At 44.7% G+C, this 25641-nt stretch overlaps 1 protein-coding gene across 1 annotated transcript in view; it reads left to right on the plus strand.

Annotated features, from left to right (window-relative positions):
• The window catches only part of Anxa13 (annexin A13), a 50404-nt gene that overhangs the window by 2110 nt on the left and 22653 nt on the right, over positions 1–25641 (plus strand). Inside the window, exon 2 of the mRNA XM_055626596.1 lies at positions 20533–20608. Coding sequence (XP_055482571.1) covers positions 20533–20608 — 76 coding nt within the window. The remainder of the gene's footprint in view (positions 1–20532; positions 20609–25641) is intronic.

Below are 25641 nucleotides of genomic sequence, written 5' to 3' on the forward strand. Positions count from 1 at the left end.
GCAGGGGAGGGGGGATAGGGTGATGAGGGAGGAGCAGAGGAGAGGAACTGTGGGAAGAGGAAAAGGGGGCTACGACTGAGATGTAAAGTGGATAACTAAATAAAAAAGTAAATACACACACACATACACAGAAAGGCAGGCACTGAACTAACGTGCTAGCACTTGCTCATCCTTGTGATCCAGGGTGCTATATGATTAGTTTTAGGTTATCATCATCATTTAATACCTGGGAAAATCATAAATTTCTCAGAACACATCCACCAACAAATATCCATATAACCATTGAACTATTATTGCAAAATCATGAGAATTATAGCGAGAAAAATGCATTTTCTAAATACTGACATCTGGAAGCCTAGCCAATCCAGAAACTGAAAAATACTGTTGCTTTGTGCCTTTCTGTTTCCTTCCCATTAGCAATTTTATTATTTTTAGTTTTTACTTTGTATATGTGCATGTGTGAGCATGCTTGCAGTGATGCATGTATAGAGGTCTGAGGATAACTTTGTGTAATCAATTCTCTCCTTCCTCCTTTACATTCCTTCCAAGGATCACACTCACATCTCCAGGCTTTCATTGCAAGTACCTCTACCCATCTCACCAGTCCTGATGTTTATTCTTTATTCTTTATTTTTTATTTTTGTACTAAAGACATAATTATTTGTGACTAACCCTGTTCGAAAAACAGTAACAAAGATACTGTGTTAGTATGATCATGCCATAGTCAAAGAGTTTGCACACCCTTAGCTGGCTCCTATGCTGTAGAACATCTCACATTGAAAAGTAAGATACATATAAAACTATGCTTAGGTTTAGCTAGGTACTTTATCAGTTCTGCTCTGTTGTGTGTGTTGTTTTCAAGAGAATTGGTATATAGAGGAAAATAAAAAAATTGAGCTGACCATCGAACAGTGACAGACCAATAAAGAAAAAGCAAGACTTGGGAGGGTCACTGAAGATGTGGAGATGTCACAAACCCAAATGGATGAGTGGTTTCTGGGAAATGATCTGCAATGTTGAAAGGAGAATCTAGAAAGACAGAAGCGTTGCTGTTGATGGGGCTCTTGACCTAGCAGAAACATCAACATTGCGGGGACACTTAGCAGAAAGTCAGAGCCTGAGCTTGGAAGATGGCCCTTTAAAGCACCTGCTGCCCACGCATGAGAGTATGAGTTCAGAGCCCTAGCACCCAAGTAAAAAGTCCAGCACGGCATGGCGGCACACGCCTCTAACCCAGTGCTACAGAGGCAGAGGCAGGCTCCCTGGAGATTTCTGGCCGGCTAGTTTAGAGGAATCTGTGAGTTCCAGGTTCCTTGAAAGATGCTGCCTCAAAAATAAGGTGCCAGGCTGGGTGTGATAGCACACCCCTTTCAGACCAACACTCAGCAGACAGACGCAGGTGGATCTCTGTGAGTTCAAGGCCAGCCTTACATACTTATCAAATTCCAGGCTGGCCAAGGCTACCTCGTGAGACCCTGTCTCAATAAAAGAAAATAAAGTAGAGAAGTAATTAAGGAGGGCATTCACTATTAGCCTCTGATCTCCACAGGTGCACACACATGTGAATTTGTACACAGGGAGAAAGAGAAAAACAGAGATACACACAGAGAGAAACACACAATCTTAGCAGCACCCAGAGCTACACTGAACTTCAACCTGTATTTTATGCTCCTCAGTGAGTCCCATACACCTGAACATCGTATGGGTGCTTGTCTTGGGTACAAGTTCCCAAGACTGGATGAACACTGGGTTCACCCGGAGAGTTCTAACATCCACTGGTGCCCAGGTTCCACCCTGCAATCAATTGCTGTAGGCTGTTGTCCTAGATTTGTACGTGTTTCCTCCAGTGACTCTCAATTCCCTAGCATACAGCCAACCGTGGGGAGTGCGTGGCACACCTCTGATGAATGCGGACGTCACAGGGAGTGTCTACCAAAGAAAATCAACTTGTAAATGTTACATCCATTCAGCGTCTGCTTCGCTGTCTGTGAACGTGCCAAGCGAATGACTTGCTTGTGCTAATATTTAGCCAACATAAACATTATCTAATGTGGAGAACAGTTTGGGACCAGATGAACACTAAGCCAACTCAGGTGAAGGTAGACCAGGGATATTTTAGAGGTACACAACAGGTGGGGAACAGGCCTAGATTTCTGAAAAAATCAAGCTCTGGAGACAGGTGAAACTATTGCAGAGGGCTTCAGGGGGAAAGTTTTAGCCAAGTGTGCGCATTAACTTGTGACCTGTACCACTGTCAAACCCAGCAAAAATGCCCTGTAATGGTGCCTTCCTGAGCAGGAAAACATCTATGGTGGAAAGCTAGTCCTTTGGAACACCACCCTGAGTATAGAAAGTTGAAAGAAGGACCCGTGATAGCAAAACATTCCATGAGCAAAGCAAACCTTCTTCATTTACACACAGGTTTTCACTCAATGTATAGCTGCTTTTCAAGTGAATGCATGTGCAGTGGGCTTTTGGGGTTTCTTGTCTATGACAGATAAGAGCAGCCACATTTAAGAGGTGCTAAGAAGGCTGCTAGGAACAGATAGGGAAGACATTGATACGCTCACACAAGGAAAAATGAAACCCACAGACTGACATAAGGACCAGAGAGCTACAGGTATCTGTAGCTACTTAGTGCCTGAATGCATCCGCACACGGCCTTGTTAAATAGGGCTTTAGAAGTGCTGAGGATAGCCAATGTCCTCCCAACACACACTGGAATGTATACTGTATACTGGAATGGGAGTTGCATAGCTGTGCACTGTGGCCTGTGATGTTTGAGCTTTTCACTGTGCCTGGTACAGCAGCCAAACTCTGGATAGAGCCCTTATGACAATCCTGAGAGATAGTGGCACGCTCTCTCCCAAACAGAGAGAAAATGGGGTTGTTTGCTTATCCATGAAGAGGTACAACACAGAGGTCTGGGAAGATGGCTCTGAGGGAAAAATACCTGCTGTCAGAGAATGAGGATCTGAGTTCCAATCCCAAGAACTCACAGAACAGCTGGGCAAGGCCATGCACATCGGTAGTCTCCATTACTGGGTGAGAGATATGGAAACAGGAAATTCCCAGACCTGCCTGACCAGCCTAAACAAAACAGTTGCCTAGATTCAATGAGAGACCTTGTGAAAAGTGATAGAGGAGACACCTAATTGACCTCTCACCTCCACATGCACACACACAAGTGTGAATGCACCCACACAAACATATATATGCAGCACACACATATTCACAGCATGAGTTTGGATTCAGCAAGTTCTCACACTGTGGCCTAGGTTCACATAAGGCTCTAGACGCTAACCTACATACTGTGATTAGCAGATAAACGGGATTATAACTTCCTCATCTTCTTTCATCCCCTTCTTGAGTCTGCTTCTCCAATCTGCATTAAATATTATCTTAGCATAATGTTCTACAACTCTCACGTGCCTATGGACTTAAACCAGCAATTCTCAACCGGTGGGTCTCAACCCCTTCCGGTCACATATCAGATACCCTGCACATCAGATATTTGCATTACAATTCCTAACAGTACCAACATTACAGTTATGAAGCGACAACAGAAACAGTTTTATGGTTGGGGCTCACCACAGTGTGAGCAGCTGCATTAAAGGGTCGTAGCATTAGGAAGGCTGAGAACCGCTGACTTAAATCTCCCTCAGATGCTTCCCCCGCCCTCCGCTGATGGTGCTCTGAGCACAGGATTGCGTCTTATGTTGCATCATAGTATAATCGCCAATACCTCGCCTTCCACACAGCAAATGCTCCATAAGTAGTTAATAAATTATTTAATTAGCTACTGTCTTGGTCACTTTCCTGTGGCTGTGATAAAATACCATGACCAAGGCAACTTAGAGAAGAAGTAGTCACTTAGGATTACAGTTCTGAAGGATAGGAACACATTGTGGCGAGGAGTCGTGGCGACAAGGGGCAGCCATGGTGGCAGGAGCTCAGAGCTGAGAGTCCACATCTTCAAACACATGCAAAAAGCAGATAAAGTGACCTGGAAGTGGCAGGCTTTAAACCTTCAAAGCCCGCCCCCAGGCACGTACCTCATCCCTCAGTGCCATGCCCCTTAAGCCTCTTCAACCAGTACTACCAGTAAGGACCGAGTGTTCACTATCTGAACCTATGGGGGCATTCTCCATCAAACCACTACAGCTGCTTCCAGATGTGTCTAAGCAAAGCCGGCATTTTACCTCTTTGTAGCCCGAATCTCTCTAGCCAGCTCTATTCTCAGACCAAGTCATGAGTAAGGCACTAGCATCTATGTGTTTAAGGACACCCCCCCCCCAAGTGATTCTATACTATCCATAGACGGCAGGGTCCAGGGGCATGTATACTTCTGGTGGGGGTATTCTGAACGTGAGCTCCAGATCCACAACATGGGTTTAATAACACAGGGCCCACTGAATCAGCAACTGTGAAGGCAAAGCCCAGTGACCTACATCTGAACAAGCCCTGTGGGTGATTCAGAAGATTATCCAACTGCTGTAACCCTGGTCAAAGTATCAACCTCTCCCAGGCCCAGGGTCGAGCTGGGTCCCAGCTTTCTATATGGACCATTCAAACCACCAATCAAACCTCCAGAGATGCCCAGAAAATGGTCCTTAGGGTGCGCTTAGCTCCCGCTCTCCTCCACGCTTTAGGCCCTGGGGTACACCCCCCCCAGTCAATCTCACATCACAGAGTGACAATGGTGAGGCTGCTTTTAGATGGGTCATGTTAAGAGGATGGGGAGAAAGACTGGGAGTTGAACAACCATCATCTTCACCAAGTACAGCACGGGATAGCAACGGTCCTTGAGACAGTCAAAAGCCTCCGCCCTTCCAACAATCAAAACAGTGACATCAGGTGAGAAGGAGGGCAGGAGAGAAGGTCAAATCACTGTGTTTTGCTGATTGCATATGAAGAAAAGGAGAACAGAATGATTTCTAAGTGCCTGGCTTGTGCATGTAGATGGCTGTCCATCTCAGAGATGAAGGGCAACGCAGAGGTTTGCAAAATCAGAGCAAGTTCGACATCAGGGTCTGTTGATCAGGTACCTGGATCAACACCACAAGAAAAGTTGTGGCTTGAGATAACTGGGGAAAAATGAGCTCACAGCTGGTGTCTCTCTTTGTCTTTGAGCAATTAGTAGGTGTCCAATTATAAGCAGGACTAAAACTAGTTTGAATGACAAACACATTTATTGATTTGTCTGTTATATGGCTTTTCTTGGGAAGACATGAACCAATATCTTACTCACCCTGGATATGGCACCAAGGACAAACCAAATGAATGATTTTACCCAAGTTTGGCATGAACCAAGGGCATTGATTGAGGTTATTTACAGGAACATGGGAGAGAGACTATTACCTGCAGAAGTATGGATTGGTGGATGCGGCATTGAAGACAAGTGCCCCTCTGGCACTTGTTAACTATTATTATATCATGCAGAGGGGCAAAATCTGTCTGAGGCCTACTGAACAACCCCATGAGCTGGCTTCTTCATGAGCCATCTCCCATGTCTTCAGGGGAAAGCTAGGGCACCTGCTTTTATGAGGCTCCCATGAGGGCAATCACAGTTCCTCTCGTTCCAAGATAGAAACAGCAATGTCATGGCCAGAGGACTGAGTTACACAAAACAGCCTCACCAAGAAGTCTGGAAAGAGATGTACAGAGTTTCAGTAACATCACTAAGGGCTAAGCTCTAGTCTCTGTTCTACCACCTCCGTGCACAGACAGTATCCTGGTGACACAAAGCCGTGGTCACGCATCACAAGCAAGCAGGAAGAGGAGAGAGGAAAATATATCTTTCTCCTTGTGTAGCACTCTCCTGTCTGAGGAAAATCTTGAAAAGTTCCAAGCATCCTATCTCACTTGGCAGACTGATGGACAGATTAGCCCTAGACTGGTAAAGGGAGGTTGGAGACCTACAAGTTTTTTATCCCTGGGATAAAAACTGTAAACCATTCATTTACAGAGAGGGAAAGGGGGAAGGGGTTGGGGCCGAACAAGAGTTGGTGCCATGCTGTTGGAAATGATGTGACAGACAAAACAAATTGATGAGAGCGAGGTCTGGTCACACAGCTCCAACCTAGGCGAACACAGTCTGCTCTCAGAGTCCGTGAATAATGGCTCCAACACCACACACATACACACACACACACACAGAAACAGAGAGACAGAGACAGACAGAGATAGAGAGACAGAGACAGAGAAACAGATGGACAGAGACAGAGGCAGACACAGAGAGAGCAAAATCTACTGGTTCTCAAGTCCCTTATATAAAACTGCTTAACACTTGCATGTAACCTATGCACATCCTCATGTATACTAAGGCATGTCTAGATTAGTGCCTAAATAGAACTGAATTATTTATTCAATGAAGCTGTTCCACTCCACTGTTTCAAAATAAGTGACAATAAAAATACCTGCACATGTGCTGGACAGACACAATTATTTTCCAGATAGCTTTTGTCTGTGGTTGGCCGAATCTGCTGAAGCAAAGCCAATAGACAAGAGGACTGTACATTTTCTTTCTTCAGCATCTGAGAATGAATGGAGAGATAGCTTGGTGATTAGGCGCACTTGCTGAACCACCATGAAGACCAGAGTTTGAATCCCAGCACTTGAGTAACAAGCAAAGTGTCCTGTGCATGTTTGTAATCCCAGCTTCTGAGGAAGGCAGAAACACGAGGACCCCTGTGGCTTGTTGAATTCCAGCATATCCAAGACAACACACATCCCAGGCTCAAGGAGAGACTCTGCCTCAAAAGAACAGAGGGTCATGGGGGAGAACAACCCACACCCTCGTCTGGGCTCTACACACATGCCTACACATACGCTCATGTAGACATACATACACACTAATAAATAAATCACCTTTTTTAAATGTCAGAGGATTCTGATTGGCTTGGGCCATGTCCTGCCTGGTGGATGATGATCACTGTGGCTGAGGCTGAGTTTACCTTTGGGAGTGGGACTGTTACCTTCCTGCTGCTGATTTCCTCAAACTTTGGCTTTAGCTAATATCATGTCTCACGCCCCCAGTACTCATACTAACTTTCAGATGACTAAGATAATAAAGACTTGAAGAATAGACAGGAAGTAAAACAACTCCCTCTTTATATGAAGGGAGATTTGAGTAATTATAGCTGGGGAAAAAAAGGATAAAAACACAAAAAGGATTTTAAAGAAAAGCATTGCTAGGCTTGAGGCCAGTGCACAGTTAAAGTCTCTCCCAGGGAAAGAATAACAGTCATTGTTTTGATGCTGGCTGAGGTGGGAACGTGCTCAAAGTGAATTCAGCTGCTTCACCTTGCTTCCTGTTTAGCAAATCGGAACTTGTCCACACTGTTGTTTAGTCCTCACCATACACCATATATAACACAATAGCTCGACTCAGTCCCCAGTATTTTCTCTCTTCAATTCCATCTGCCCACTTATCTTTGCTCCTTGAGGCTTCTAGAATACACCAGTCATTTTATTTTTATCTTATAGGAAATGAATCCCAAGTTTTCACCCTGGGTGAATTGGCTAAAGACAGCTTTTGGCACTATAAGAAGGAAGCGGCTCATTCCTTTCTAATGAAAAACACGCTTCATTTGTCATAATACCTGAAGACATGGCACCTGTCAACATTGAGAAATACCCTTCATCTCCCAGTAGCCACCTTGCCCTCCAAGCTTCCTTCCTTTGGTTCAGTACAGTGGTAACTGGATAGACAGATGGAAGCTTAATACTCTACCAAAGTCTCTGGCTCCCAAAACCATCTATGGATGGCCCTTGAGTAGAACTGTCATTTTCCCCATGACTCAAATTTTGCCTCCAGACAATGAACAGTATCCCCTTCTGGTAGTTCTCAAACTGTGGGTCGCAACCCCTTCGGGCATCAAATGACCCTTTCACAGGGGTCACCTAAGACCATCAGAAAACACAGATGTTTACATTACAATTCATAATGGTAGCAAAATTACAGTTTTGAAGTAGCAACCAAAAATAATTGCATGGGGCTGGAGACATGGCTCAGTGGTTGAGAGCCCAGAGGACCCAGATTCAATTCCAAGCACCTATACGGCAGCTCACAGCTGTCTGTAACTCCTGTTTCAGAGTTCCTGTTCCTCACACAGACATACATGCAGTCAAAACACCAACGTACATAACACAGAGATAAATAACTTATTAAAAGTAAATGTATGGCTGGGGGCCACCACTGTACTTAAGGGTCACAGCATTAGGAAGGTCGAGAACCACTGCGTTAGACACTCCATGTTCTCGGGCCCAACACAGCACTCAAAGACCCTAAAATGGGCCAACTGAGAGCTGTCACAGAGTTGTGACACCCTGCCATGCAGGCTGTGGTGGCCTCAATATCAGGATGCAGACGAGAGAGCAGGAGGCGACAGCAGGCTTCTCACACAGGGATTGTACTCAGCTCCATTTTTTTCTTCTTAGTTACTTTGTTACTCATCTTTCAGATTTATCCTCCGAAAGACACGGCCTGCATTTAATATTCCCTTTTATGGAAGCCCAATAATTTGTTCTTAGGGCCTAGAGATCTTTGCCTTACTCAGGCCCCACATGCCATCTGCCACTGGAAGCTCAGTCTCTCACCACCTTCTAAAGTAATGTGTTGACAGCATTTTAAAAGCACAGGCCGTCTAGACCCTGGGCACGTAGGACCTTGGTACTATTGACATTTGGGCTAAGATAACATTTCGTTGTGATGGTTTTCTATGTATTGCAGCATGGTTAGCAACGCTTGACTTCTATCCTTAGCTACGAGAGCCCTCAGATTGGGATACTGTAAATGTTTGCAGGCAGTATTGCCCAGGAGGAGAAATCACTCCCGGTTAAAAGAGCCACTGCATGTTACATCCCTTTGGGAGAGCAAGACCACAGGGCAGAAGCTGTCCCCATAATGTCTTCAGCTCTCCGGATCTGTATCAGCAGTGATACCTGTTGCCTTCTGCCTCCACGTTGACCCTGTCTCTTATCACAGGGGAAAGCTCCTGAAGACTGACCCTTGTCCTCCTGATGAGGACAGCAGCAGCTCTGAGGCAGGCGTTGTTCTACATTAGTGATTTATGGTGGCTAGGGGAGGAAGGCACTGCACAGCCAGTGTCGAGGCTGACAGATTTATACTTCTGAGCGTCCATGGCCACCTTCCGGAACAAGGTACTTGCCACTTCAAGATACTGGCTATTGAAGAGTATTAGGTCAGGCTTCCTTGCTTCTGGCCAAATCCAGTCACCTTCGATAGATAAATGTCACATCAACACATATAGACTAAGAATACTTGTATTTATAGAAGTTGCCCTAACTATGCCAATTGCCATTAAAAGGTACCAAAGGCACCCACTGGAATTAAATAGTAATGCACCCATTTAATTCCATAAGGCAGAGGCAGGAGGATCTCTGTGAGTTAGAGGCCAGCTTAGTCTACATAGTGAGTTCCAGAACAGTCAACTACATAGAGAGCACCTGTCTCAAAAAAAAAATCAGTAATAAAAAGGTACCAATGCATAGAATAGACGTAAAAGAAAGTTTATATCTAATATAAGATGTTTTACTCGCTTTTCAAAGCATAGTCAGTATATATAAATGTGGCATGCTGAGTTCTTATCTGAATGGATATCTTTTTCTTCTGTATGTGTCTAGGTGTGGCATGTGTGTATGCATGTCCACATGTGTACGGGTACATATGAGAGCGCTTGTGTGTGGGGGCTTGAAGCTAAATCAGGAGTCTTCTTCGAATGCTCTCCGCCTTGTGCGGCAGAGGCATACCCGAACCCAGTTTCAGCTAAAACGCACCTACTCAGATTGCTCCAGGGATCCCCTGACCCTACTTTCCAAACCCTGGACCATTACACAGGAGGTCCCGGGAGGACCATTACACCCACCAGGCATTTAAATGTGTGCTGGGGATCACAGCCCCAGGCCTCACATTTGTATGGCAGGCGCTTTAACCACTGAGCCATCCTTCTAGCCCCATCTGTCTTCTTTCAACCTTATTTGTCAAATGATCCAAACAGTTTTCTCACTTAGCGTGATGGCCAATCACTTAATAATCGCAGTGTCACCTCAGACCTGCATATCTGAAAGCGGAATACATGGCACCACATGGCTCTGCCACACTTCCAACACCCCAGTGCGGGCAGAGCACAGGCCTCCCCATGCACTTCCCGGCTCTCTGAGTCACCCTAAGATTGGTTAATGTAAAGATACCAGTGGGATGAGTCATGGGGACTAGGAAAAGCTCTTCCCTTAGCTGGGAGAATCCCACTGGAGATAAAGCAACAATCACAGAGCAGAATACCAAATATTCCTGTAAGATTTAAACTCTGCTTGAATGTGCCAAACAGAATACAACAGGGGAAAAAAAAAGTTTTCTGTTTGGTAGTCTTAGCAGTTGCCATACAAGCACTTAAGTGCATTTTTATAAAAAAAAAAAAAGACTTTTAATCAGATTGATTACCATAGGAAACTATGACCAAGAAACAGTCGACTTAATGAAACCAACATGTCAGACTTAAAACACAAACTGATTGTTTCAACTTGTCTATCAGTCTCTACTATCCGTGCCTGTGGACATGCCGTGAGGATATTTTCTGGCTCTAAATTTATGAACTTCCACTGTGGAATTATTTGTGTTCAGACTAACTGGCTCAAAGTACAAATGAGTAACCATTTAGAGATATGAGCTCGTTATCCGAACAGGGACAGGAATCTAGGCGACTCAATAACTAGACTACAGTTTCTTTCCCTGTAAAAGGACAGGATTAGAGATAGTCCTTCAGTGTTTCCCAAAGTTCGAGCTTAAATACACCCTCTGTGATGTTGGCAGGGTGCTCATGTCTGATCTACTAACCTTTCTACCAATCACCATCTTTAAATCTGCTTGCTTCTTTTCGCCATCAGTGAATTTACCCTCAGAGGAAACTCTAGGTTAGCACTGTGAATGGTGAACTAGTGTCAGTGTGTGTGTAAGTGGAAACAAAAGAGGGTATCAAATTCTAACTGAATTTGGTGTTGCCTGATCGTGTCACCAGCTCTCAGACTTCAAAGCGAGGGAAAAAAAAATTTGCAATGGACAGACGAGTAACTGACAAAGTAAATACCTGAAGCCTTGGGGGCCACTGCGAAAGTACTTACATCCCATTAGCATGCAAGAGTAGTCATGGACCGGACATAGCTGTGTAGGCTGAGTGTTTCAGCCTTATTTCCAAACACAAATGATGGGTTGGGGTTGGCAATGGCCCTCAGCCTATGACATTCCATCTGCTAGGATAGAAGGGTGTGAAACCCTAACATTTCCAGGCAAAGACAACCATAAGAATTGAGAAAGAACTTAAAAAAGAGAATGTTTTTCTTTTTCTTATTACATTGTTTATTTATTTATTTTGCATGGTGTGTGTGTGTGTGTGTGTGTGTGTGTGTGTGTGTCATGCACACATGCTGTGGCATTCATATGAAGGTCAGAGGCAAATGTGTGGAGTTCAGAAGCCAACTTCTGAACCGTGGGAGTCAGTTCCCTCCTTTTACCATGTGAGTCCCAGGGATCTAACTCAAGTCATTAGGCTTGATGGCAGTCACATTTGCCCACTGAGTCATCTCCCAGGCCTGGGAATTCCTTTGCTAATGGGAGTTCTAATGACTTCCATGCCTTGGTTTCCATGCCACCTATTTAAAAAGACTCTAATTGTATTCTGCTATAAGACTCTATGGTAAAACTCTTTCCTCTGGGGTTAGCATTTTGGATAAGGTCCAGGCTTTCTTGTCTACATAAATTCTCAGTTCATTTCCAGTCTTCCTTTGTCTTCATTGGAATATGAACAGGAAATGTTTATAATTATTGCTAGATCAATGGCTCTCAACCTTGGCTGACCATTAGAATTATCTGGAGAATTTCAAACTTACACAAGACTGGTCTATTCCTGCCTCTCCTGGTTTAGTAGGACCAAAGTAGGGCTCTGTCCTTTGTATTTTGTAAGCATCCAAAATGATTGTGATGTGCAGCCAGGGCTTAAGAACTATTTCAACTTTATCCTGGCCAGGCCATCTTCCTCAGAGCCCATTTTCCTTCCGTATGGTATTAATTCTAAGAACTCTAAGTTCACTTTAGCTTAAATTGCACCTGAGTACCTGTGACCCTTGTGCTCCCCTGTGAGTCCTGTCTTTCTGAGGGAACTCCCTTAGGCATTCTAGTTTCAGTTATCATTTTCTTTCATTTCCCTGCTCCATCACCCTGGGGAGCTTGATGTTGTTTGCAACTCAGGATATCTGTTTTGATGTTTTCTCTTCCCTTCCTCTGTCCTCACTATGGTCCTTGGCCCTTGACAATGACACAAACTAACACAAGGTGGCCACGCTGCACACTGTACAATGAAAAGGACTCTCATCTCCTGAAAAGACAAGAGAAATGTCTTGTGTCTGCCTAAAAGATTTCCTCTGTTTGTTACATGCCATATGCTTAGAATTGGCAGCATCTGGTCCCATTCCCTTCACTAACACATGTACATTGACCAAGTAGCTCAGTGGGTGGCCAGTGTTCTGGGTTTGGGGATGTGACAGTGGACATGAGGTGGTGCTTAGCACCAAGAAGTCGACAGTATAAGGAAAAAGCCAGACTGGTTAATACATACAGTGAAGGGGATGTGATAGACATCTCCAATGTAGAATGTAAACACAAAGGGCAAAGTCAGTGTGTGTGCTGGAAAAGGAGACCATAATCAAAAGCTTAATTTATAGGTTTGCCAACTATATGGCTGATTTCCAGTAACTGCCCAGAGCTAGGACAAGATGCTCACAACTGATGCTTGCAAGCTCACCAAGTCAGCTTCATATCGGTGGTCTACACTGGTTTATGCAGCACTGTCACAGAGTTAAAACTGAAAACCCCACAACCCAGAAAGTCCCCAGTCCTAGGCAGACAGCTTAGAGATGGTTTCAGAATAGAGCTGAATAGAGCTTCAGCTGAAGCTCTATTCTGTATATTCCCAAGTACAATTGTATTCTACATGACTATCCACAGAATCAAAGGCAAAATACTTGTTTAAAAAAAAATGGAGGGTCATGAGGCTCCATTCTGTCAATCAGTCCCACCCAGGAAATTACAGTGAAAATTTTAACCTGAAGTATCTTTCCTCTTCCTCCCTTGCCTCACCATCATGACCTTCTTGGGAATAACACTAAGCAAAAGTCAATTTATATAGATTCTGCCAGACACACACATGACATTTTACCTATGACAGTATTTGACAGTTAGTCAAGCTGGAAATCAGTCACTCCCCGCCCCATCTACACTCAAATAAACACATTAGTAATGACCTATTGGTTATATATTTCCAGTTTTCAGAATGCCTTTGCTAAAATTAAACACACACGCACACACAGAGAGAGACAGAAAGAGAGAGGGAGAGAAAGAGAGAGAGAGAGAGCATGCTGTAGTACTTTCTGTTCTGCAAAAGCTTGAAAGTAGGGTGATATGGGGAGAAGAGGAGGAAGTGTCCTTGGAGCTCTGGATCAGAGAGACAAATGGCCACTATTTAACCTTCCTGAGACTGTTGGGCAGGGCAGGTGTTAATCTCAGTTTCCAAATGAGAAGCAGAACACATGGTTCTGCTTGGAGTGGAAAGGAACACTGGGCAATGGATCGGACCACAGTGGCCATCCTGCATGCCCAGCCTGCCTAAAAAGAGACGGATGCCCGTGTTACCTTGCAAAGAGTGGTACCCAGCCCTCAGTTTTCATTTCACGTTCTATTTTTGTTTCATTAAATACTCTTGATCCCACAGCTATCTGTGCAAGAGGCTCTACATCTCTGGCTAGGGAACAAGTGCCAAAATATAATCTTTCAAAGACTTGGACTACAATTTCCATTCTTCAAATTAATTCCAATAAGGACCCAAAGAATCAGGAATGGGAAGTCAGTAGCAGAGTTTCTGGAACCAGAGTGTAGGCACGGATGTTTATTCTGTCACTTGACCTTGGATGGCTAATTTACCTCTCTGCCTCAGTCTTCCAATTTGCACAGTCATAACACCTGTTCCACAGCTGCTGTGAGGATTAAAAATGGGTTTTACATATATCATCCGGACTGACACGTAATAAGTGATCTGTTTTTTTGGCTGTCACTCTCAGGGCTAAGTTTTCCTCTTGTAGATTTCTCTGTGGCTTTTAGTCCTTGCTGCTAATGAAAAGTATAAAATGGTTCTGGATTTAAGACACAATATACAGTTCATAATTGCGAGTTCACTGTGGTAAAGGAAGATTTTATTTTTCTGTTTGTGTGCGCACACTAGTGTTTGAAGTGCACACTTGTGTGAAGGCCAAGAGACAACCAGAACGCTTCAAATGCCATTTCTCAGGGGCTACTCATATTGTTTTAAATTTCTGTGTTTCTTTAGGCCAGGCTCTTTCCTGGTAGGCCAGGCTAGGCTGGCTGGCCAGTGAGCACTTACCTGCCTCCCTAGTGCCAGAATTTTACATGGGCAGTACCATATGTAGCCTGTTTCACATGGGTTCTAGGGGTTGAACTCAAACCAATGTGCTCACAAGTCAAGCACCTTACCAAAGGAGCTACCTCGATGGCCCAAGTTTTGAGGTCTCCAGGCTAAGCATCATGGGAGAAATTCACTCAGCTCAGTGCAAGCCAGGAGAGAAGCGAAACAATACTGAGTGCTTACCACATGCCAACCACCCTGCCAAACGGTCCTTATAACAGGCCATAAGAGGTGGAATTCTTTCTAACCTTCAGAAGGGAAAACAGAAAAGATAAGAGAGGAAATAGCTATGCACCTGGATCAAGAGTAAATATGTGTGAGGGGAGAGAGGGAATCTATGCCGTCATTTCCCAAGTTAGACCTCAGCTTTGTCAAGTCTATAACATTCTCAAAATCAACACAAGGCAATTTTACAATGGAATATGATTTAGCCTTAAAAAAGAAAACAAATGTTCCATTTGTGACAACTTTGATGAGCCTAGAAAGAGCACTGCTATGTAAAATAAGCCAATCACTAGAATGTCAGCATTGTACTTACGGGAGATACCCACAATAGTCAAAATTCTAGGAATGGCTCAGGGAACAGCGGTTATCATGTACCCCTTCCCTTTGGGGCAGAAAGGAGGGAGTGTTGTACAGTCTCTGTCGTGCAAAATGAGCTAACTCAAGGAGTGTGCTGGGCAGCATGCAACCACTAATCAACAATATTCTAACACACACGAAAAATTAGTCAGGCATGCAGATCTACTGAAGAGAGATCTCTCCGGACACTCAGAGGAACACAGTAACTTGGAAAGGAGCGGATGTGTCTTCAACCCTGATCATGGTGATAGCTCCATGACTTCATGTGTACAACTAGAGGCATCAATGTATGCAGTGTATTGTACCAAGTACATTTCAAATTGTTAAATTTTTTCAAGAATATTGTTTTTCATAAACAAAACAAACAACATCATCATCATCAACAAAACAGTGCAAAACAAGTTCAGTCAGAATAACCAAAGCTCATTCGTGGCACCGTGAATGGGGCCCTGGTAACTGCGGTTACAATGGTAATGGTAATTGCTGTCTCTGAGAAGAATCTAGGCATTTCCGGGGCTATCCTCAACACACTCTCCCTCCATTTTGCTCCTGCTTCACAGACTCAGACAACACCTTCTCCTAACCCTGGCCTTGTTTTTAATACACTTGGTCTCTTCCTTTATTTCACGGTGGCCCCAAGAGCAGCACCTGGCAGATGAGTATATAGCAGCCCTCTGCCCTCTGTACTGCTGAGCCTTCCTGGCTCAGAGCCTGGACACCAGGCAACCATTCTCAAATATTTACTAAGCAGAACGCCCCAAGCCAGGACCTCCGGGGACCTGTGGTGGAAATACTAAATCCCCAGTGCCACTCCCGTTACATTTCAGCAATACTTCAGAGTCACAGATGACCCCTACCCCCTTATGTCACCAGGCAGCCCACCTCCTACGTGCCACCAACCAAGTCATCACTGGAATCCAGCATCAAGCCACTCTGTCCCAGACACGACTGCATCTCAACACCACACTACACACGAACACGTCTGCTTTAAAAATTAGCTGTGACTCTAAATAGATAATAAAACATTGCTTTCTAAGGGGAATAATGATTCAATCTAAAGAGCAAGGCTTCTTGTCAGGCTGAATTTGAATCCCAGTAACTCAGACTTGTCCATCCTCAACCCCCATTCTCCATTTGGGTAACATCAGGATTGGAAAATAAGTGCATACTGTTATAGAATGGGGTATTCCCGGGACTACAGCAGCTGAGGCAGGAGGATTACTCTAACTTTGAGGACAGTCTATATACTATAGAGTAAATTTCAGATGAGGCTGGGCTACAGAGTGAGATCCTGTTTCAAAAATAAAACATCCAGCAGCAACAACAAAAGACTAAAAAAGAATATAAAATTTTGTAAGAGTCATGTGAATTCATTAAAATATATCAGAGCAAATTAAACTCTCCTCTGAATAGTGCCTCCTTTTCCCCATCCTTCCTCACTTATTCATTCCTCCTTCCTTTTCCTGCCTCCCTTCTTTATGTTTCTCTTTCTCCCTTCTGCAAACAAGTACTCTGGACCAATGGTAGACCAAACAGGCATTTAAATGCATATATGTGTGTACACCTCATGAGACCCTGGTGCCTGTGGAGGCCAGAAGAAGGCATCTGATCCTTTGAAACTGGAGTTAGAGACCATTGCAAGCTGCCATGTGGGAATCAAATCCTGGTGGGGCAGCCAGCACTCCTGACCACTGAGCCACCTCTCTACCCAGTAAAAAAAAACTTGAAGGCAAGATAGCAATTGCTCTTTTGTAAATAAAAAAATGTATTTTTCTTTCCTTAAATGTTAGATTATATGATGACGTCAACAAAGAGTGTGGTAAACTATTCTGGTAAGAAAGAAAATCTTTGCTAGCAGGCAGACTACACAGCCGGTAATGGGTAACACTTCACAATCTACTTACCTTAACTATTAGGTCTTCAGTGGCCAATTGCAATAAATAAAGCTGTTTGGACATTGTGATATATAGACATATACATATATGTATATATACTTATATATATGCATACATATATACACACAGAGATGTATGTTAAATATACGTGAATCAAAATATGCCGAATATGAAACCCATGTGTTTTCATATATGTTCATATAACTTTCCAAACTTGTCAACCAAAATGCATATTCTGAGCCATCATGGCATGATGGTGCACACTGTAATCACAGCACTTGGAAGTAAAGGCAGGAGTCTCAAGGGTCAAGGTCATCCTTGGCTACATAGCGAGTTAAAGGACATCATGGGATATGTGAGATACTGTCTCAAAACGCACACGTGTGGTTGACATCTACCTAAATATCACCTCCTGATATTTAGGAGTGTTGTAGACATCACTACCAGACAAAAGGGTAAGGCATGGCTGAGGAAGCGAGGAGGGACTAACACGAACTCTCTGCAACAGTGGGATTTATCACCAGCGTGAAGCAACCACAGGGTGTAAAGCTGGCATTCGAAATGTAGTCCCATGCCAGTCTGGGCCTTGCAAAATAGTCACTGCCTCCATTTTACAGATAAAGGCGCTAACTCACAGGTCAACAGCCAAGGGGCAGGCTCACCATTGAACCAGAATTCCTATGGCTCAGAGCCCAGACCTTCATACTGATCATTACTGGCATTTAATCTTTTGTCTCATTTTTGTTTCCTGAGTGTCAGTGGATGCCAGGGCTGCTCAAAACAGACACAAAGGCTGTCACTTTGCCTCCACATTCAAGGCAGTCAGAGTGCCTGTGTGCTAATTCAGAGCCTGGGAAATATAGTGAGCCCATGCTGGAGGTCCCTGCTCCCCTACATAAAAGTCCGGCATCATAGCTTTGGCTTCAAGAATGAAATCTCCCTGTTGGCAAACAAGACTAGGCCCCAAAGTCAGCTGTCTATTTAACAATGAACAATGACTATGCCATACCTGCTCCCTGTGCATTCCAGAGGACAGATTGTCCCAGCACCTCCGAAAGAGCCCCAGGACATCCCAGGATCAACCAAGGAGCCACTGACAAACATAAATAAGGTCATTGTGAAGACAGACATAGCCACATAGAAGAAAAAAAAATCCAAATAGGCTGAGAGATCTCTCTCTCTCTCTCTCTCTCTCTCTCTCTCTTACCATCCTCTTCCCTTTGCCTCTCTCTTAAATCATGACAGGGTACAAGCCCTTCACTCCAACATTACAGACCCCACTGTTACATAGAACAAGACTTCATTCTCTTCTCAAGTAGGTTGGAAAGGGTAGCCAGCATGGCTAACAGTGACTCTTGTCCTTTCCTTCCCTGTCCATGATGATGATTCTGATATGTAGCCACTCTAATTACATGCCAGGCATGCATGCCCATAAAGAAGTCCCAGTGTCTCAGTCACTGACTAGTGCCATGAGGAGACAGCATGACTGCAGAACTCTTATAAAGGAAAGCATTACAGTTTCAGGGGTTCAGTTCATTATTATCACAGCAGAAAGCATGGAGGCATGCAGGCCGATACTAGAGCAGTTGCTGAGACCTACATCCTGACCCTTAGGCCGAGGGGGCAGGAGAGACTGGGTCTGTCTTGGGCTTTTGAAACCTCAAAGCCCACCCACAGTGACACACTTTCTCCTAATCCCCCTTCTCCTTATCCTCATCCTCTTCTCTCTCTCTCTCTCTCTCTCTCTCTCTCTCTCTCTCTCGTTGTTTGGTTTTTCTGAGACAGGGTTTCTCTGGCTATCCTGGAACTCACTCTGTAGACTAGGCTGGTCTTGATCTCAGAGATCCACATGCCTCTGCCTCCCAAATGCTGGGATTAAAGGCATATGCCACCACCACCCAGCTCCTAATCTTTTCCCAAATAGTGCCACTCTCTGATGACCAAACATCCAAATCTATGTGTGTGAGGACCTGGGTTCAAATCAGCAGAATTGACATAACTCTGGGTGCCCTAACACACACCTGTAGCCCTAGAGCTGCAGCGGCAAGATGAAAGGCAGAAAAGGAAGAATCCAGGGAAGCTCCAGGGGCCAGCCAACCTGGTATGCAGTACGGCAAACAGCAAGAGACCTTGTCTCGAACAAGGTGAAATGTGAGGCTTGACACCGGGGCTGTCTTCTATCCTTCATGCTGGCAACACAGCAGATCCATGCCTACACACACACACACACACACACACACACACACACACACTCACACACACACGGCACACACGTACACATATTATGTGCACAAATACACGTATTTTTTTAAAAAGAAGATGAAGATGGGCTCCATGAGTGCATGTCTGTGAGGCCTCAAGGGCTCCATGCTCAAAGAGCCCCGTGTTTGCCTGAGTACTCTGATGTGACCGTGTTGGAATGTTTCATCATTTTTGAGCATCACTTGGTAACGAATCCTGAAAACAATGTGGCAGATTTTACCAACGAGCCTCCAAAAGCAGCAAGTAAGTTCTCCCAGACCCACATGAAATCCTGGTTAAGGAGAATGGGAGTACCAGGCCTCTGTCTGTGCAGAAGGCCTGAGCCAGAAGTAAGGGGTGGGATGGTACGTGACCTGAAGCCAGGTGTCCTTGCCTATAAGGCAAACTACACGTTCATTCTTCTCCATGGCTAACAAAGGAAGGTCTATAAATTGACTCGTATGTATGTAACCGGTGTTCTAAAAATGCAAAGAATTGAGAGAACTCAGCTGTACTTAAGCCTACTGGCTTCAGAATGTCGATTTAACCTCCTACCTTTACATTCTAAATAATGATCTGTTTACTTTTATGGTTACCTGTTACCTATGCAAATGATACTAGTTTTTCAGTTTAGTGCTAACGAAGGTGTCTTTTTAAGATAACTAAGTAAAAACAAAGCTCACAACCTTATTATTATGCAAATAGTAAGGAGATTACCATAAGCGAAAGAACACACCAAGTGAGTGTGCTAACCCAGAGACTGAACCACAAGGTACAGCTCCATATGTAAATGGGACTTTTCCTCAACGCTCCCGCCAGTTCACACAGAGTCTCCGACAAACTAAAGGATGTCCGTCCTTTGTGACGGCACTGATCCAGGCCAGCAAGAGAACCTGTACTAAGATTCCTTCAGCTTTGGCCAGCAAATCCGTTCCCTGGATATGCTTGGAATATCCATCATGGGGGACAGATACTCCAGGGACACTGGCCCACTGTATCAAGCTTTGTTTGAGAGAAAAGGACCACACACAGATGGGTTGCTATGAAAATCATTTACCATAGAGTTGGTCAGAGCAATTAATTGTCCTTGAGAACAAAGGAGACCCTTCTCTCATGACCACCGAGGGCAGCTGGCCCCAAGGAGTACCAGCCATCTCTCTGGGGCCAAAGCTTCCCCAGCTGATTTCCACAAATACCCACTTGTAGAGCTGTATCTTTGTTTGGATGATGTCTTGGTCTTCTAATCAGCCATCAATTCCAGCAAAACTAATGTAAGGATAACTGTGTTACCCACCTCACCTTTTGAATTATTTCCTCTCCAGGCCAAAGAGAGAAGCCATCATGGTTTCGACGCAGATAGAGATGCCAAAAAGCTATACAAAGCCTGCAAAGGAATGGGTAGGAAAATCATTTTGTTCACTCATTTATTTTTGAAATTGATTAAGCTTGATGCCATGACCAACCTTCCCATGGGGGCAGGAAGGTGACCTACCTGCCATAGGTTTTCTAAGCTAATTCAAGTTGATCTCTTCCAAGTAAAGATCTCTTTACTTGAGGTCTCAAAGTTATCATGGGGGCTCATTATTCTTGAGGATATCGGAGGCTAAATCTTGTGACATTTAATTTGACCTTGAAGTTATGGGGAACTTCATCAGAAGTGAAGCTTACGCTATCTTAATCTTGTCTACAAGACTTTGGCCTTTTCCGTGGGAGGTAGTGGGGAATGGGATCTGAGGAGAGCGCATTGTGTGGGGGTGAGGGGCGAAGGGCGGGGGGGGGGGGCAGAGATGTACCTGGAAGTAGACAAGGCCTGCTTGGCAGTGACAGCTAGGGAAAATCAGAGGAAAGCCCAAAGGAGGCAGATTCCTGTGCATCTCCTGTGGTGGCTCATCTCCTGTCTCATGTGTGGCGGACAGCTGTCAAGGAAAGGCCATGTGTGGAAACCTCGGATGTTTATGCCTGAAAATTGTGCCAAGCAGAAGGGAACTCCAGGGTACTTTCCAGGCAGCTGAGACTTCCCTGATGCTCTGTGGTGAGGTCCAAATGCCTAACCATGGGATGGGGACAGGCGTCTCATTAGGTATGGTGTTGATTTGGCATACTTAATATGAACTACTTTTTCACCCAGAATTCACTTAAAAATATCCAGGATGAGTACCAACTGAATGCCAAGATCCTAGTTCTCATGCCCCTTTGGCATGTGACCACCGACTGGAGCCAACATGCCTGTTACTGTATAGAGTGCCTATGTGACCATTGCCTAGCTCAGTGACACTCATCCACCATCAGCCTGTTCGGTCTTCCAGCAAGCCTGTAAAGTATATACTACTATAAGGGCTATCAGACAACAGTGAAAGGCACTATGCTGAATATTTGCCCCAAATCATAAAATCATGAAACAAGGGTGGAGCTGTTAGACACTTAGCCATCAGAGAGCTTTCTGATTTGGGTGAAAGTATAGCTCCTCGCCTCCTCTGAGAAGTACACACTGAAGCAAAATTATATCACTGACATAGTTTGCCTTCAAGACTTTGTGTGACAGCTTTGCCAGGGCAGAATTTAAACGTCTACAGTGAAGCTCTCCAATAGCCCCAACTGTAAGCCTCATGGTTGCTTAACTACTTTAAAAATTACTTTGAGATAAGGACTTGCTGTGTACCCCAGGCTAGCCTCAACTGATGGCAACTCTCCTTCCTCAGTGCTGGGATTATTAGGCATTTACCACCACATGAAGCTTTGCGAGTTTATTCTACAGCCATATGTGGGTGTGAATGTGTAAGCAGGAAAGTGGTGTCAGGTGTCTCCTCCATCACTCTTTACCTTTGAGGCAAGGTCTCTACTGACTCTGGAGCTCACTGATTGGCTAGCCTGGCTAGCCAGAAAGTCTCCTGTTTCCAAGCACCTATATTTCAGGTGTACACCGCTTTTTACATAGGTGCTGGGTATCCAAACTCAAGTCCTCATGATTCACAGCAAATAATTTACCTACCGAGCAGTTTTTCCAAGCTCTACATTCGTTTTGAAGACAGTAGCCTACGCTGTCCTTGAACTCACGTAGCTGAGGCAGGCTTGAATTGATCTTACTGCCTCTACCTCCCAAGTGCTGGGGCTACCGGCAGGTGCCACCACACCCGACTTCACTTTCAATTTTTAAGAAGCCAAAGTTTAAGAGGAACAAAATATGCAAATTGTATTTTTTGATGATAGAGTTTCATTAACCCCAGTTTATATAAAACTATCATTTATCCCAATATTGACATAAAATTATAAACGAGGTATTTCACATTCTGTTTTTTTTTTCACATTTTGTTTTTTTTTTTTTTTTTTTTTTGGTTTTGTTTTTTTTTTGGTACAATGTTCCTGAAATCTGGTGTGTACTCTGTACCTATAGAATATTGTTATTTTCATCAGTCACCCTTCAAGTACTAAATAGCCATGAAGAGTCAGTAGCTGCTGGGTTGAGTGGAGGAGGTCTGGGAGCCCCATGCAGGGTAAAGATTACCTTCATTCCTACCCCCTCATCCAGCAAGTCAAATTAGAATGTTCCATAACAAAATAGTTTATTTCTCCAAACGATGCAAAACTTGGATTCTAGCTTGGGGCATTTGTACTCCCCTAGTGACTTATGATGCCCTAAGTATGTGGATGATCCTGGGTCGTGGGCATCCTGAAAACAGACCCTGACTTCTCCCTGACACTGGCACTCTTTCTCAGCCTAGGCCCCTCTGCTGCCCCATCCCGGTTCCAAGGGTGCAGTGCACCCTCTACCAGCTTCTGCCTAGACTTAGCCTTTGCAGAGTCACCTCCGTCAACTGACCCCACCAAAGAGAATGCCCTAATCAAAGAGCATATATGAACCAGCAGCCTCTTAGGCCTCAAAACCACTGCAGATCATCTAATACATGGCTTCTCAAATGTACAAATGGGTTCTCAAATGAGTCATCAAGGGGACTTGGAGGGATATGGGGAAGAAGGGGACTGTCCATTTTGCATTTCCAATAGGTCTCAATTAGTAAGAACACTGCAGAGCCTGGGAGCACACCTTAGGGTCAAGCTCAGGTCCACTGAGGTGCACAGAGCTTAAACTACTCAGCCACTTCAGATCATGCTTCTGGCCTAGAACTCACGCCCCAAGTTTCAGCCCAGCACTCTTTCCCCACGCTTTCTGTGTGTGGTGCACAGCACTCCACTGGTAAACGTTAAGCCACTCCTTAACAGAACGCTCAGATCCAATTAGATCAGCCTGTGCATTAAGCAGGCCCCACCTGTTGTCCATCACAAAAGGGTGAATGGAAGCCTCTAGAAGCGTTGGGGAGGGGGCCAGAATCTGGAAGAGAGGCCTTGTCCTCATTTGGAAAAGGGGTCTTTGTAGATGTGATTGAGTTAAGGACGCTAAGAAAAGAGCCCCAGGGATCCCGGGGTAGGTTTGCAATACGATGAGGAAGGAGTGTCTTTAAGAAAGACAGGAGAGATGGCAGCCAGTTTGGGGACACATGAAAACAGGGAGAGACTGCTCTTAAGTAGTCCCACTTCAAAGAGTGCCAAGTTGCCAGGAGAAGCCTGTTGACACAGTGACTTTGGACGTCAGTCTCAGAACTGTGGCGGTACAAGTTGTGTTGTTTGAAGCCATTGAATTTGTGGCAACTGACACAATAACCTCTGGAAATGAGTGCGCTGAACGAGTGAAAGGCCCTGGTCCCCTGGGAAAGACAGGATTCAGCCCCATCATTATTTCACTTGCCTTCCCGTGCTCTTTCTTCCAGAAGAATTTAGGGGCGGGGCATACCAGTGTGAGAATGTGGGGGTGGCCTCTCGCACCAGATCTAGGAACAGAGCTTTCTGGGGCCAGACAGGTCACCGCGGACTGCAGAGTTTGCTACCAGTTTAGTTAGCCTTGTTTTTCTGGCACATGGGATCTTGTGGACTTTAAACGCTGTGGCTCCATTCTGCCAAAACTCCAGCACCACCCAGTTGCTTTCCAGAAAATTGCTGGGAATGTATACCACAGATGCCCATGGGTACTCAAGGCTGGTGATTGCTCACTCTGACAGCGCTGTGTAATTAGTCCCCTCCAGGGTCTGGTGTACAGCCAGCGTGGAGGGTCTTTTATTTTTCTTAAGCCTTTCCCAGAACTGCTAGGGACTGGCCCGAGTGCCTCAAACCATTGTAAATGTTTACAGGAAAAGGCTCAGCGGCACAGACTGCTTATAAGACACATGGAGCGTGAAATGTAGAGTGAGGTCACCTTCTGCAAACCACTTCTTCCTTGGGTTGTAAAAACAACTCCCAGGATCAACCTGAGACTCCGTCTCAAATAGCTTGAGGGAAATCTGTGTGTCATTGTCCTGCCTCCCTCTACCTGCAGGTTGGTGTTGAAATATCCTACCATTACTGTGATCTCTTGTGTTTGTATTTTTTGCTATCTGTTTTGCTTTGGGTTTTTTGTTTTGTTTTAACATGAGGTCTTATTGAATAAACCAGGATGGCCTTAAACTCAGCCCAGGTTGATATAATCCCTCTGCCTCAGCCTTGCTCGTACTGGTATTACAGAGATATGCCAATATGTCTATCTTAAGATCTCTCTTGTTTAAAAGCCCTTCTAGGAAGCAAAATCTAGAGAAGTAGATTTTTTTCCTCTAATAAACTCAGCTTCCCTGATTATCCAGATATAGGTTGCACAAGACACCCCAGTATAGAGTATTTCCTATTGGCCCTTGGTATGTACAATCCATCCAAACATGACACAACTCACACCAATGCAGTGACAGATAATGGTGCGCAGATCTCTCCCCCCTGTTCATACACATAGATACGCATTCGCACATTCAGCAAGACATAAATATAGACAAATATCAAAAGCACTCTGTGTAGATACAGCAGTGAATGAGCACCCTGCTCCCAGGCTACGTAAGGCATCAGAGCCAGTGAAGATGGACCATGTGAGGAGCACAGATGAGGATTGCCTCATCTGTGAAGAAAAGTCTGTGAGTTGAGTCCTGAATCTTGACAAGTGGCAAAGAAAGTGAAGCTCAGACAGAAAGGTGTGCCATGAAGAGCAAAGATCAAAAGACCCAGGAGTGAGAAAAAGGAGCAACACTTCCTTTGCTAGCCGCAAACTACCTCTAGTGTGGATGAGAAGGGCTTGAAAGGGAGTGAGTAATGTGTATACACTAAAAGGTCCCGTGGACTCCTCTAAGACCTTTGCATACTTAAAGGAACCTGTGTTGAAAGGCTGGAGCAGAGGGCTAATTGGATACAGAGTGAAAGGAGAGAGAGAGCGAGCCAGGATGAAGCCCAGGTGTTTACTGGCTCCAAACAGTAAATGTAGCAAATGGAGGCAGGAAGACATGGGAGGCTCTAGGATCTGAGCCTGGAATACTGAGGCCCTTGACCGGACAGGAGCAGCCCCAATGGAAAGAGGGTCCACTAAA

This window comes from Psammomys obesus, unplaced genomic scaffold, assembly GCF_907164565.1.
Source record: "Psammomys obesus unplaced genomic scaffold, mPsaObe1.curated_primary_1811, whole genome shotgun sequence".
NCBI lineage: Eukaryota > Metazoa > Chordata > Mammalia > Rodentia > Muridae > Psammomys > Psammomys obesus.